This window comes from Populus alba, chromosome 4, assembly GCF_005239225.2.
Source record: "Populus alba chromosome 4, ASM523922v2, whole genome shotgun sequence".
Classification (NCBI taxonomy): Eukaryota; Viridiplantae; Streptophyta; class Magnoliopsida; order Malpighiales; family Salicaceae; genus Populus; species Populus alba.
This window is the reverse complement of record NC_133287.1, coordinates 22430260-22444022: the sequence shown is the minus strand read 5'-3', so window position 1 is coordinate 22444022 and position 13763 is coordinate 22430260. Positions and strand designations below refer to the sequence as shown.

General features: G+C 34.7%; 2 protein-coding genes across 6 annotated transcripts; both read left to right on the top strand.

Annotated features, from left to right (window-relative positions):
- Positions 1 to 555: 555 nt before the first annotated feature.
- Positions 556 to 3835, top strand: LOC118031107 (NADPH-dependent pterin aldehyde reductase). Of its 3 annotated transcripts, none has more exons than XR_004684463.2 (6): positions 556 to 915; positions 991 to 1060; positions 1162 to 1355; positions 1982 to 2154; positions 3321 to 3487; positions 3597 to 3835. XR_004684463.2 is itself a non-coding variant. In XM_035035403.2 (5 exons), exons 1-5 carry the CDS (start codon positions 664 to 666, stop codon positions 3388 to 3390), a joined length of 759 nt encoding a protein of 252 aa, XP_034891294.1. In that variant the 5' UTR covers positions 556 to 663; the 3' UTR covers positions 3391 to 3835. The 3 variants fall into 3 exon arrangements, 1 of the variants encoding a protein (XP_034891294.1); XR_004684462.2 differs by having other exon boundaries at positions 3321 to 3507; XM_035035403.2 differs by having other exon boundaries at positions 3321 to 3835.
- Positions 3836 to 5055: 1220 nt separating this feature from the next.
- On the top strand, positions 5056 to 13541 carry LOC118031108 (uncharacterized). Of its 3 annotated transcripts, none has more exons than XM_073408737.1 (12): positions 5056 to 5221; positions 5581 to 5720; positions 5820 to 6003; positions 6656 to 6738; positions 6933 to 7065; positions 8524 to 8645; positions 9744 to 9810; positions 10745 to 10795; positions 11692 to 11744; positions 11912 to 12122; positions 12582 to 12752; positions 13332 to 13541. In XM_073408737.1, the coding sequence occupies exons 1-12, from the start codon at positions 5153 to 5155 to the stop codon at positions 13389 to 13391; spliced, it is 1344 nt and encodes a 447-aa protein (XP_073264838.1). In that variant the 5' UTR covers positions 5056 to 5152; the 3' UTR covers positions 13392 to 13541. The 3 variants fall into 3 exon arrangements, with proteins under 3 accessions (XP_073264838.1, XP_034891295.1, XP_073264837.1); XM_035035404.2 differs by having other exon boundaries at positions 5057 to 5221; positions 6867 to 7065; XM_073408736.1 differs by lacking the exon at positions 13332 to 13541 and adding an exon at positions 13019 to 13153 and having other exon boundaries at positions 5057 to 5221; positions 6867 to 7065.
- Positions 13542 to 13763: the final 222 nt, after the last annotated feature.

Sequence of the window (13763 nt, the reverse complement as noted above, 5' to 3'; positions counted from 1 at the left end):
TAATCATCAATTTAATTAATACGATCAAAACTAAGATTAACTTTATTTATTTATTTATTTATTATTAAATAATTTCATTTCATCTTAAAAAAATATTTAAAATAATATGATTTTAGATTAATAAAAGTAAACACGCCAAATATTATTTTAAAATTTAATTTAATTAAATCTGATATTTAACGGATATAAAATAAAAAAAACTTGATTCATCTATTAAAAAACCTCATTTAATCTTATAATTTTATCAAAACATGATTATTAACTTGTTGATTTTTTTTTTTTTATTGAAGTTGATACAAATTGACTACCCATAATCTAAATTTTATCTTAAATTAATTTCTGATCAAGTTTTAAAACCATGACCCTTGATACGTGATATACTTTTAAAAATTATATTTTACTTAAAAATATATTTTAATAATAATACATAACAACTATGAAAAAAAAAAAAACTTCGAAATGTTTTTTTTTTCTTTTCAAGCTGGCACTGTTGCAACTTGCAAACACAAAATCCAGAGTCCAGAACACTCCACATCATACAGCAAAAGACAAAACAACCCCCACCACAAGACACGTGGTTTAGCTCTGCAATTTGCACCCAACTATCGCATCATATCTTATTCTTTACCTGTAACAGTACTAACAGAGCAATTTCAGAGCAGGATGACGGTTCCAACAACTACGGCGCTTGGGACAGTGAGCAGAGCGGCGGCAACCGCTGCAGCAGCAGCAGCAGGAGGAGGCAGCAAGAAGGTGATGATAACAGGAGTTGGGAAAGGTCTAGGGAGAGCATTAGCCCTAGAATTAGACAAGAGAGGTCACATTGTTATCGGCTGCTCCCGTTCCCAGGACAATCTCAATTCTCTCCAGTCTCAATTCTCCTCCGATAAGCACCTCCTCCTCGACGCCGACGTGGTACTATACTATCATCTCTTATCTTTTATTATTTATTTTCTAAATCAATCAATTATTAATTAAGTTTGGTCGCAGAAATCAAACAGCAGTGTTGAAGAGCTTGCGCGTGTTGTTGTTGAGAAGAAAGGCGTTCCTGATATCATAGGTAAGATTAGTTAATTAATTTTTAAAAGTTTTATTTATTTATTTTTGTATAGGATTTGTAGTAAAATTGATTCGGCCGGGTATTGTTTGCTGGGTATGTAGTGAACAATGCGGGTACAATTAACCAAAACAAGAAGATTTGGGAGGTCAGTGAAGAAGAATTTGATAGTGTTATTGATACAAATGTGAAAGGGATAGCCAATATGTTGCGCCATTTCATCCCTCTTATGATACCAAACAAGCAAGGGATTATTGTTAACATGTCCTCTGGATGGGGAAGGTCTGGCGCCGCGCTGGTAAGTGAGTAGAAAGCAAGTAAATTCGCAAAAAGATTACTTCTTTTGTTTTTTTCTTGTGGCTGATTTGCACTGTTCATGTTCCCTTATAGTTAACTTATATCAATTAGGAGGCTAATGAATTTTAAGATTTTATTTGTTTTTGGACAGTAACGGCATATGTCCTTGACAACCTAAGACTAGATTTTACCATGAAATACTGAGATGAGATTAAGTCCTTAAGAATTAAAGGAGAAAAGTTCAGGAAATAATGGCAGAAAAATCTTACATGTTTTGAAAAATTGTAGACCTTTTGATATATTTGAGAATTGAAAAGGAACCATCTTGTTATATTTAATCAAAACTTCGATGTTAAGGTATCTTAGAGCAAACAAATTTTAATGAAGGGAAGATCCAAAACATAAATTTAGTGTTGGGAGCTAAAGCAAACCTACCCTTGGAAAAGTGATATAGTTTGGCTTATTCCATGTATTGTAGTTATCTGCTTGCATTGATTTATTGGTATTGGGATTGTGGGGTTTCTTATTTATTTATTTATTTTTTGTGAAGTCTCTGTTTCAAAGTGGCCTTATGGTCTTCTTCTAAACTGCACTTTTTTAGTTTTTGACCAGTTTTATCTTTGACAGGTTGCACCTTATTGTGCATCTAAATGGGCTGTGGAGGGTTTAAGTAGATCAGTGGCGAAGGAGTTGCCAGAAGGAATGGCAATTGTTGCTCTTAATCCTGGTGTGATACATACTGACATGCTCACATCATGCTTTGGCACTTCAGCTTCTCTGTACCAGGATCCTGATACATGGTATCTAGTTTACTCCCTATAAGATCATCTTTGCCCTTTGCTGAATAAAGTTTAGCATAATTAATGGCTCTATGAATTTGTGCATGAGTTCTATGAGTTGTATATTTATATCAATTTTATAGGAAAAACTTGTTTCTGTTTCTGTTGGTAATGTAGTGAAATTAAATGTGTTATCTTGTCCTTTACATATATCTTGCAAGAAGTTATATTAAAATTTTGAGAACTGGTTTGAAAGGCCAATACAGTAATAGTTGAAATGGTATCAAAACTCAGTCTTTTGTTCCTGTCAAGTTTCTTCTCATAATTATTTTGCATGGATATAGTCTTCCTTATGTTCAAACACATGTGCTACCAAGAAATAGAAAACATAGCATAGGAGATGTAGCTAAGGACATGTTGAGCATCTGAAGTGAAGGTTTCATTAAGTAAATTAGTAGTGAATCAACTTGGCATAACACAAGTGTCTTGAAATTTTTATTTTTGTGTGATTGAATAATTTAATCTAATGCTCAAATTGTAGTGAACGAGTGCAAGATTTGCCAGTTCAAAATCAGAATACATAACAATTGCAAAAAAAAAAAAAAAACAAAGAAAGAAAGAAAGAAAGAAAAGGAAAGTGTATATATTAAAACAATAGAAGTAGGAATCTCTTATGAAAGTTGTTGAAGCAATCCTGTAACAGGCGAAGATGCTCAATATCCTGGTTAAGTTAACTTGCATGTTGATTTTTCAAATCTTATTTTGTCACTGTATAACATAAAACTATGTTCAGGATGTATTATTTATTGATTTAATTTGGCACAAAATGCTCTGGTAGACACTGATAGTCAAAAGATGAAAAGACAATCCTCTTACCACAGTCTTGTGCGCCAGATTTTGGTAATGTTTGATTCTCATACGTGCACAGACAAAAAGAACAGGAGATTTGAAGAAGGAACAGAATAAACAGGCATATTTCTTGTTTATCTGCAACCATAAAAATATATTGATTTTCGTGCTTAGTCACAAACTCATGGCAAGCAGGGTGATGTATTGAATTGATGTACGCAACTGTCTCGCATGCACCAACCTTACTTGTTATATTTGCTCCCTTTCTTTGTTATGAATATCCCAGGGACCATCCTGTTTGTCACTTAACCGGCTTACCCTTTGTCCATGATTATCAGGGCCCAAAAAGCAGCCACAATGATACTCAATCTAACAGAAGCAGATAATGGTGCATCTCTCACTGTGTGATACAAGTTCCTAATCAGCACTCAGGGCACTTGTTTGTTACATTGGAAACCCCTGGCCTCTCAATCAGGGATATTTTATCCCCTCAGTGTTGAAATTGGTTTGTAGTCATGTCATCAGGTCAATGGCAATGATAATATTTATCCTTTTCTTATTTCAATTCTGGCTAATCAGCCTCCGAATATAAACTAATCACTGACCTGCAACAGTTGGTTACTTTCATGGATGGAACGGGAGAGTTTTTCTCAGGACATCGGATGTTTACCTAGAACTGACGAGGCATCGAGAACCGATGAGATTTTTTCACGGGCATGATGCATATATTGGCATGAGAGTTTGAATGAAATCTGTTTATGCTCTTCAGCATGTTTTAGCTTTTCTCAATGTTGAAAGATTTGTCAAGAATTTGTTCTTGTCCGGCTAAAGAAAGTAACATTTTTTTCTTGCACTTGCATGGAAGTTTTGGTTGCACGATTCTGATGTTAGAATTAAAAAGTGGTCTTCTTGCCAATCTTGTTCCTGTATAAAATCATTGGTTGCTTCGAATGTCAACATTGTATAAAATAATTCCCCCCCAGCTGAAATCTTCTTACTTTTAAACTCTTATAGACTGCATTGATGCATAAGGTGTAAACCTCGAGACCATCACATTATATGCTATAGACACAACCATAGAATTAGTTCTACAAAGGTGCTGTAAAATGTACTAACCAAAACAGTTCTCTTTTTTATTTTTTGTTATTTTAATTAATGTAGATGTCTGAATTAGCTAATATATATTTTAATTAATTTTATATGTTCTTAAATTAATGATTATATAAGTTTTTTGTGGTTACGAGAGAATTTGACTCATGATCATTGAAGGGAAAACTCAAGATATCAAACTAAAACAGTTCTTAATTAATCTGCTCACAGTTAATATAAATATATTGGGTAACAAACATGAAGAATTCTGTGTTCGAGTCCCACAATAAGGGTTAAAGACACCAAACCTGTGCTAGACTTGCTGGAAGAAGATTTTAGCCTTCCTTCTACGCGTCTACTTTCCTTGATTTCTACTAATCTTACTCCCGTGTATAGCTTGCAAAATTACAAAATCTAAGGACTAGACTATACTTGTATTTTTACGCGAAAGGAGTTTTTCGTGTAGTTACAAAATTTAGCCTATGGAGAGGTTAACCTGGTGACCCTCTGTTAAACGATTCAAATTAAACAAAAAAAAAAAAAAAGGTTAGAATTTTTTATTTTTTTAAATATTAATCTAAATATAAGAAGGATTAAATATAAAAAAATAAAAATATTATTTTACTCTTAATAAATGAAACAAAACAAAATATATTATTTTAGCACTGCTAACCCACAAATTGATTGGAGTTGGGTTTTTTGAATCAAATTTTTTTTTTTTTTTTATCAAAACAATATTGTTTGAATTTTTTGTTTTATAAAACAAAATAACATGTTTTATTAAAAAAACAAGACAACATTAATTTAGTAAAAAATAATAATAAATCAACTAGGTATAAATGTGACTGGGACTTGAATCGGCTCTTATAAGTATGTACTTTTTTTTTTTTTTTTTTAAAAAACAGGAATGGTATTGAGAAATTGGAAACAACAAGGATGAAAGTGGAAGAATTGATGAATCTAAAAGAACATATGGCGCTGTAACTGGCAACGTGGATGAAGTTATTACTATTTTTTTCTCTCTCCATCTCTCTATTTTTTCCGGGTTTCGTAAAGAGAGAGAGCCAAGAATTTTGTGGCCATGGCAGCAGTAGTAATGAGCTACTACTGCAAGCCTTCGCCATTTCTGGGCCACTTCCCATCTTACCTTGTAAGTCTTCTTCTTCTTCTTCTTCTTCTCGTGTTTTTTACTTTTCTCTCTTGACATTTCAGGTCATTTGTAAGCTAACTGATTTGTTTTTGTCTTCAAAAAGTGTACATGATGATCCATGTTTCGTGTTTTTTCATAGTATGGAAGATGGTCTTGAAGTCATGCATTACCTTTAATGAAATTTTACTCGGAATCTAAGTTGTCTGGTTAAAGCTTGTATTCTATGTCTTGGTTGAATATGTTTGTGCACATCAACTACTGTCTGTTTCTACTTTTGTCTTAGGCTGCTATCATTTGTTACTGGGGATGTGCAAAGAGATGATGATGAGAACATATGCATCTGATTCTTGTAATTGCAGGCAAAATCATCATCCAGACAGGTTGCGGGGACTGCAGTTCAGGAATCTAAAATCAGTGCACTGTTTTGGGGATCGAAGAAGTCTGTGCAGCCAAAAGAATTGGATGTTTCAGTTTCACTACAAGATTCCATTCTAACAGGGTCAGGCCTGGAGGTTATATTTGATGGTCCCACAGAATTTGGAATCTTTTTCCTTCTTGTGTTAGCAGCTAATTGCAATCTTGTTGGTTTTAAATTCAGGGGTGGTTTGGAAAAACAAATAACACCTAAGAGGATTTCACTTTCCATCATTTCTTCAATCTCAGAAGTATCGTCGCATGAATGGGATGCCTGCAATTTGGATGCTACTGGCCCTGACAAGTTTAATCCATTTCTTAGCCATGGTTTTCTTTCAAGCTTGGAAGAGTCACGCTCGGCAGTTAAGGTTGAGAATCATTGCTTCACTCTAAGCTTCTCCAAGTTCTGTCATTAAATCAGCATAGGTCTCACTTGGACATCACTTAAGAGTAATATAATTGGCTGTCTTTCAGTTAGCCCTGAAAAATGAGTCTGTTTTGCTTCGTCATTTCCAATTTAACATAAATTGTTGGTCGTGGATATATTGCTTTGACTGATTTCCTTTTTATGTGGTGTAAATTCCTTTTCAATTACAAAATATTCCCAAACAACAGATCTCTTGTGAGCTATGTTATAGCAGTTGAAATTCCTGCTTGAAATACTGAAAATTTCATTTCGAGCTGAAACTCACCTTGGAATCGTGAAGGACAGCACTGATCAAAGGGCCACCAAAATTGTCCTTCCTCACCACATTGGATTTGCTTATTAGAAAGAGTTGCCATCTTACTTTTTTCTTGAGTCAGGGACTGCTGGTCTCATCTTGGATGTGAGTTTAATTTATGTCTGGTCTTCCTTAGTGTTGGACCAGATGATAATGAAACTGAAATACTTTAACATCTTGGTTAAGAAATTTATCTCCTTTTGGATATTGTGTGACATGGGTAGTAAACTACTAGAATAATAAAATTAAGCTTGAATGTTCCGCTGCTGTGTTAATTTTCTTTTTGAATCAACTCCAGGATACTGGATGGATGCCTAGCCACATTGTTGCTAAGGATGAATCAGATAATGTTTTGGGTGTTGTTCCACTCTATCTTAAAAGGTCTGCATCTTCTATCCTGCCCATACTGCCAATTCTCATCTACCTTGTTCCACAATCCTTTTAACAATTCAATTTTAAACACTTCTATTGGTTAGCTGTTGTTTCATCTCTTTTACTTGGATGTGCAGCCATTCCTATGGCGAATTTGTTTTTGACCATTCTTGGGCTGATGCCTACTATGGTTTTGGATCAAGGTATTATCCAAAGTTTCAGTGTTGTGTGCCTTTCACTCCAGTAACTGGTCCAAGGATTCTGGTCCGCAATACCCCCTTCAGAGATCAACTTTTTGATGTTCTAGTTTCTGCGCTGAAGGATCTGGCAGCCAAGGTGTGGCATTAAATTGATATATTAATACTGCTGCTTTCATGCATGTTTTTATTCCCTTTTCCATTACATGCAAGGTCACGAGAAAATATTTCTGGTTTCTCATGGATTCTTTCTCAATTTTATTCTTTTAACTCCATCTAAATAATTTTTTAACTCAAGTGATTAATGGGGGTTTTATTTTCAAGGAATGTGTCCAAATGTATTTCTGTAAGATGGTTAAGTGAGCGGAGTTATTGTTTCCATTTCACAATCAACTCTATGTTTCATTTCTAAAATACTGTTCAAGAATGTATTTTATCTGTAAATGGCTCTTTCATGTAAACCTGATGGTGGTTTATAAATCCAGAAACCAGCCATAAGACTGAGTGATTTTCACTGTTCATCCGTGTCATTGGCATCAACTCTCCTGTTCCAATTTGATTGGATTGTTTCAGGTAGACTGATGTTTCTAGAAGGTGGGAACTTTATTATGGATCTATAGCAGGATGTGTTCGAAAAATATTGCTTTATAATTGTGGTAGTTTGGTTAAACCATGGCCTTGATGAAATCATTCAGTAGGAGAATTGGTGTTATTGTCATTCTCTGATCACCAAAATCTTCTACAGCTGCAAATTAGTTTTCAATTATACTAAATTGTAGTTAGGAAAAAAGGAATCAATAATCATGCAACCTTAACTATCCACTGAATATTGTTTTTTCGTGTGATAAAGCATAATAGACTATTGTACAAAACTGTAGCTGAAATTTTCACAATTGTGAAAAATGATCTTTTCTCAGAGATCAAGCATGATAGACTATTGCACAAAACTGGTAGCTGAAATTTTTACAATCATGAAAAATGATCTTTTCTCAGTTTTGAGTGGAAGAATACAATACTTTGAACTCTTTTTGCCACCTGCTTTCTTTCTTTCTTTCCTTTTTTTTTTTTTTTAATTTGAGAGAGAGAGAGAGAGGATGGGGTTGGTTGTGACTTGGAGCTTATCTAAATAAGCTTGCATTTGTTGATAGAAGGCCGGAGAAGAAAAATGAGAGGAGGCAATCAACTTGAGAAAAGAGAAAATTTCCTTGGTGGAGGTGGTGAGAGATTCTGTGTTTGTTTGTGATCTGTCTCTGCATTTTCAAATGCAGAGACACTTTCACAAGCAATGCTTAGCATGGGTTTGAAAAGATTTTGAAGAGTGTTAATATCAATCATTCTGGTTGAATCTCATTTCGTGATTGACTTTAACTTTATAAGATCTGTCCATTTGTTCACAACTTCCTACATATTATTATTAGTTTAATTCAGTTTCTAGGAATCTGTCACTCTTAGATGCACTTGTGATTGTTACCTTTTTTTTATCAGAAGAACTGTCCAGTCTAAGATGTTTGGATCACTAGCAAAGGACTTCTGAAGACCATTCACTTTCCACAGAACCTGGAATTAATTTCCTGATTGCCTTTATTTCTTTTCATAGTCCCAGGTCTCATCACTGCACATCACCTTCCCCACTGAAAAAGAGTGGCACATGCTGAAGGAAAAGGGATTTCTGCAGAGGATTGGAATGCAGTATCACTGGAAAAATCGTAACTATAAAAAGTGAGTGTTTCATAAGGTACCTTGTAAAGTGAATTATTTTGGTCATTTAAAGTTCGAGTCCAGTCAAAGTTCCTTGCACTCTCTTTTAAGGTAAGTTTGCAGTTGATAATTTTAGAATTTATACAATTATGATGCAATATCTAATTATGAATTGCATCAAAGGAAAAGCCCCGCTACCAAGCAATCATTGTAAAGTTGATCTGGGAAGACAAGTCATGGTTTTCTCAACAGTGTCCGGAAACTTGTTGCCTTCCTGCACTGCAGTTCATAGAGCGTGTCTGAGATTATGCTGTGCAATATGCCATTAATAATGTCAAGAAATCTATGGCTTGTTTAACACACGCCTCTCTTACAATTTATTATGACTATGACAACCTTTTGTTTTAGTCAATTATGCTACACTGTCATCTGCACATAAGTTCCATATTAAGCGAGAATATCTCTACATTTTCTGTTTGCTATAAATCTCCATCAGAGTAAAGCCTGATCTATCTATCTTACCTTTGATGGTGGTGCCTTTAGTTTCCCTGGTCTTTTTATGTGAACTTATACGGTAATACATCCCCTTTCCAAGGGCCTTTTATTCACAACAGAAAGAAAAAGGAAATCAATAACTTAAACCTATGTCAGTTAGCTTAAACTTTTGTCAGGTAATATTATAAATCTAATTATGACAACTTGTTCCCAGCCTCCTCACAGTCCCACCAAATTTCCTTTACTTGAAATTAAGCCTACATTTTTACAAATTGACAGCTAAGGCTCTTCATGTTTTTCATAAACCCATGGCTCATGAATACTTAAACAGCACCAGTGAGTATGCGCTAGTTAATTAAGTTCCTCTGTTAGAAATACCTGTCAGATTTGAGATCTCATAGTCTCTGACTGCATGAACTCATCTTGCTCTAAATATCATGTGTGATTTTATATAGCAAGTCCTTGAAGTGCTTTTTTTTCCCTCTCAGCAGAATCAATCACCAGCCACTTCATCTTGACCTAATGCTAGATCTAATTTGTTTTTCACCCAATGCTAGATCTAATTTGTTTTTCTTGTTTATATACGGATAAAATTTTGTTTAGAATTTCCTTACATTGCTGCAGTTTTGATGAATTCTTGATGGATATGAAGCAAAGTAAAAGAAAAAATATTCGTCAAGAGCGCAAAAAGGTTCATCTCCTTTTCTTCCTTAGATCCCATCACGCTCACTCAAATGAGTTTGAATTGTGCCTCTTTACATTGGCTTGTATAGCCTATGTCTGTTGATCTGAGTGCTATAGGAAGTACACAATGCTTGCACCATTGCATGATGAGGCATGCTAGTTTATTATTAAGAACTTGAAAGTTTTCTTATTGGTCTTACATTTGGATTCTTTGTTGTGATCTAAAAGGATCAACATATGCTATTGTCAGTTAAGTTACACTACATGGAATTTTGGTCATGGTTATTTGTTGCACATATCTTGACAGAGGATGAAACTTTTTTTTTCCTTAAAGTTTGCATCTCAAATCATAGAAAATCTCAGGAAAATCCAGCATTTGAATCAGATAATGTTAATATATTGGAGGAAATCCATATCTGACACATATACGGCATTGGACTGAACCACCTGCCTGATTTTTTGCTCAATAAGAGAAATAGGTAACAAAATAGCAGAGAAGAGAGAATGCATTTGCGACATCTTTCTCGTTCATGCTGTACATTTCATAGACCTTGTAAAACTCATGGAAGCAAAATTGACCAAATTGGGGCTGACTTCTAATGTTTTTTTTTTTTTTGTGAAACTCATCATGATCAATGATCTGTAGTTATATGTTATGGCATTTTCCTCTGCACTCTCTCAATATGATGATAGTTATTGATCTTTCAGCGGGAGACACAATGCATTGCCTACTTTCAAAAAGCGTAGTATCAACATTGAACATGATTTGTTAGGTCTTGAGAATCTTGTCCTAGTTGATTATTCTTTCCCATTTACATATGATTTGGACTCTGTTTGCTCTGTTTCCTTGGTGTAATTTAGGTTTAGGTCCTGAGTGTTTCCGTAATCAGGTAGTAACATTTATTTTGACGATGCTGTCTGACAAAACTTTCTTAATGCAGGTTTCTACTCAAAACTTGAGTATGAAACGTCTTCGGGGCTATGAAATAAAGGTATTTAGTAATTGTACCTGCTAGTGATGAATATATGTTATCACGTAATTTTTTAGTCTGTAGATTCTATTTTTCTTTTTATTGTTTTGCATATCATATGGTCTTAAACATGCTAGAATCTTGTTTCAACGTGATTGATTTTCTTCATATGGAGTTCATAATGTATAGCAAAGCAACTTGTCATTTGACATTTTTATCATTGCATAAGCATTGAATATAATGTCTCTGTTACATTAGTGGTGCCTCTTGATATTTGTTAGATTTGTAGAAATATTATCAAATGAATCGAATCTTGGAAGATATGAATTTAAAGTACAGATTAATTAAAATCACATTGAACTGACATGCATTGATAAGATTCAATTTTATGTATGGAAAACAAAAGTGCCCTACAGGAGCCACTTTCTGAATATCTATATAAAAAGAATACAAAGGGAATAAGCTCTATGATCAAAGCAGAAAGATTAATTAAACTATATGTTAATTGAGCATGCCTACGCCTGGTTAAAAAATGGAATAGGCATATAAATGGAGCAGCTAAATATACCTTCACATGAATAAATGAAAGACAAAATGGGTTACAAAATGAACATGACCAAGCTTCTCAAGTTCCTTGAGCTTTTCCTATTCATTAAATATCTACTTCTAGTTCTGCTGTTGTTATCTAGCTTGAATGGTGCCAAAGATGACATCCATCCAAGATTAGGTCTTCCATCACTCATGAATAATGAATGCATAGCTTTGAGTTTTAAACGCTCTGTAATTAGGTCTTCTTTCAGAAAATTATAGCTTATGCATTGTTATGGCTACTTGAATTTGATTGTTGATTTTCCACTCCCTTTCTAGAGTAAAAAAGAAGGATTTCTTACCGTAGTATTTTGTTCATGTCTTGGCAGGCTAGGCATTGGGATACCTTCTATAGCTTCTACAGGAACACGACTGATAACAAGTTTGATCTCATCATTGAAACCTTTTTTTCTCTTCTTTCCACCAAAATTTTGTTGCTGTAGATAACTACAAACAATTAGTTCTTACTTCACATCATCATAGAATTTAGTCAAATCATATCAGATGCTTGAATAGCCACCTTGTTAATATGGTTTTGTTTTTCCATAGGTGGGGTACTCCTTATCTCACGAGGGATTTTTTTCACACCATGGGGTCAAAGATGGGAGATCAGGTGCTGCTTGTTGTTGCTGAAGAAGGGGATGAGCTTGTTGCAGGAGCTCTTAACATTATTGGTGGAGATACTCTATTTGGACGTCTATGGGGATGTCATCCAAAAGCCTACTATCCAAGCTTGCATTTTGAAGCATGCTATTACCAGGTTTTGATCTGATTTCTTGAAGTTTTTCATTTTTCATTTTCGAACTGCATTATCAACCCTCTGCTTACTTTGTACATTATAATAGAGCTCTGTTAATGATGCCATGTTGAATACAACAGTAATCACAAGTTTTAAGCACGATAAACTTAACTATGGACCCTGTTCTTTAATTTTATGTGGGCTATGCAACCAAGTCTGTTGACTTTGTTGATCTTCTGCATTTCTTAATAATAAGCTGTGGGGACCAAATTATTTTTGGGGAATCCTCGCTCCATCTTTCGCTGTGATATTCCTGGCCAAGGATAGCCAGTGTCATTGCATGTAAGCAGTTGCAGTGACACAGACACTGACAGAAGTCATCTTCTGGAGCTTCCACGGCATCGCTGTAGTCTATAGAGCATCATTTGCAGCAGTCATTAGCGACACGAGTATTTATCCACACTCGGTTATCACATGCAGGCAATAGAGGCGGCCATTGAACTTAACTTGAACACAGTAGAAGCAGGAGCTCAGGGTGAGCATAAAATTCAGCGTGGTTACCTGCCTGTGTTAACTTATAGCTGCCATTACCTCATTGATGAAGCTTTCAGGAAAGCTATAGAGGAATTTCTAGTGCGGGAATCAACTCAGGTATGGTCTCGTGCATAGCTTTTTATAATGGTAATATCCTGAGTTGAAGCTCCTTTCTTTCACCACTTAGCACGTGCACCAGTACAACTTAGGGTTTTTCTTCCTTTATGATGGCTAGTGTGAGGCATATGATCTGAATTCCATTGATATCTGTGATCCAAAACTCCATCTTATACGTATATGAGATGCCGATGAGATCAAGGGCAATCATATTCATTTAGATACACAATAATAATAATATAAGAAATCTCTATCCTTTCTTACAGAGAATTTGAAACCAGCATCTTTCCTTGCTTATTTGGGAATGTTGTCTCTTCTGTTGATACAAGTGAAAGAAACATCTGATCCGGCTCTCCATCATCCCTGAAAGATTTTTATCCTCCAGGGGATAATACAAGATTGAAATGCATTTAATGACTTGAGACCTCTAGATGGTGTTGATCTCTGAAATTTCATAGTAAATGGAATTGCCCATGGTGTTCCATTAACAATTTATTGCCTGTTTGCCATTAGTATAGATAAGCTTTCAGTAAGTTCATTGCATTTCTCTGATTAACCTTTTCTTCTTCTTTTTTGCAGGTTAAGCTTGTTATGAAACTAATTCACGATTCTGGTCCCCTTAAGGAGGGCTTAAAATAGAATCAAAATGCATTGATGTTGAAAAACTAGGATATCCTGCTACTTGTTTCCATAATCTCTGTAAATATATTTTCTGCACTTTTCTGCTCCCAACCTTTAAGGGTTTGTATATAATCACAGGAAATTAACACATCGAGGGTTTGGTCAAAACCATGGTTAAGTGTGTTGTCATCTCATCTGCTAAACCATGGTTAAGCTTTGCACCAACAGCAGCAGCAAAATTCCATTCCACTTTAAAAAAATAGATTGTAAAGAAATTTCATTTCAAATTGGTATTCTTTGACCATGGATGACCATTGTTTCTATTCAAAAAGATATGAGGTTCTCGACTTCATAATGCAAGTTGAATGCGAGCATTTAAACTAATATTTA

Bases quoted from the DNA above. Each gene is read 5' to 3' on its own strand.
- LOC118031107 (XM_035035403.2), top strand. From the start codon at position 664: ATGACGGTTCCAACAACTACGGCGCTTGGGACAGTGAGCAGAGCGGCG. The intron at 916-990 runs GTACTATACTAT...GTTTGGTCGCAG, and splicing joins TCCTCCTCGACGCCGACGTG to AAATCAAACAGCAGTGTTGA. The intron at 1,356-1,981 runs GTAAGTGAGTAG...TATCTTTGACAG, and splicing joins GAAGGTCTGGCGCCGCGCTG to GTTGCACCTTATTGTGCATC.
- LOC118031108 (XM_035035404.2), top strand. From the start codon at position 5,153: ATGGCAGCAGTAGTAATGAGCTACTACTGCAAGCCTTCGCCATTTCTG. The intron at 5,222-5,580 runs GTAAGTCTTCTT...TTGTAATTGCAG, and splicing joins GCCACTTCCCATCTTACCTT to GCAAAATCATCATCCAGACA. The intron at 6,739-6,866 runs GTCTGCATCTTC...TTGGATGTGCAG, and splicing joins GTTCCACTCTATCTTAAAAG to CCATTCCTATGGCGAATTTG.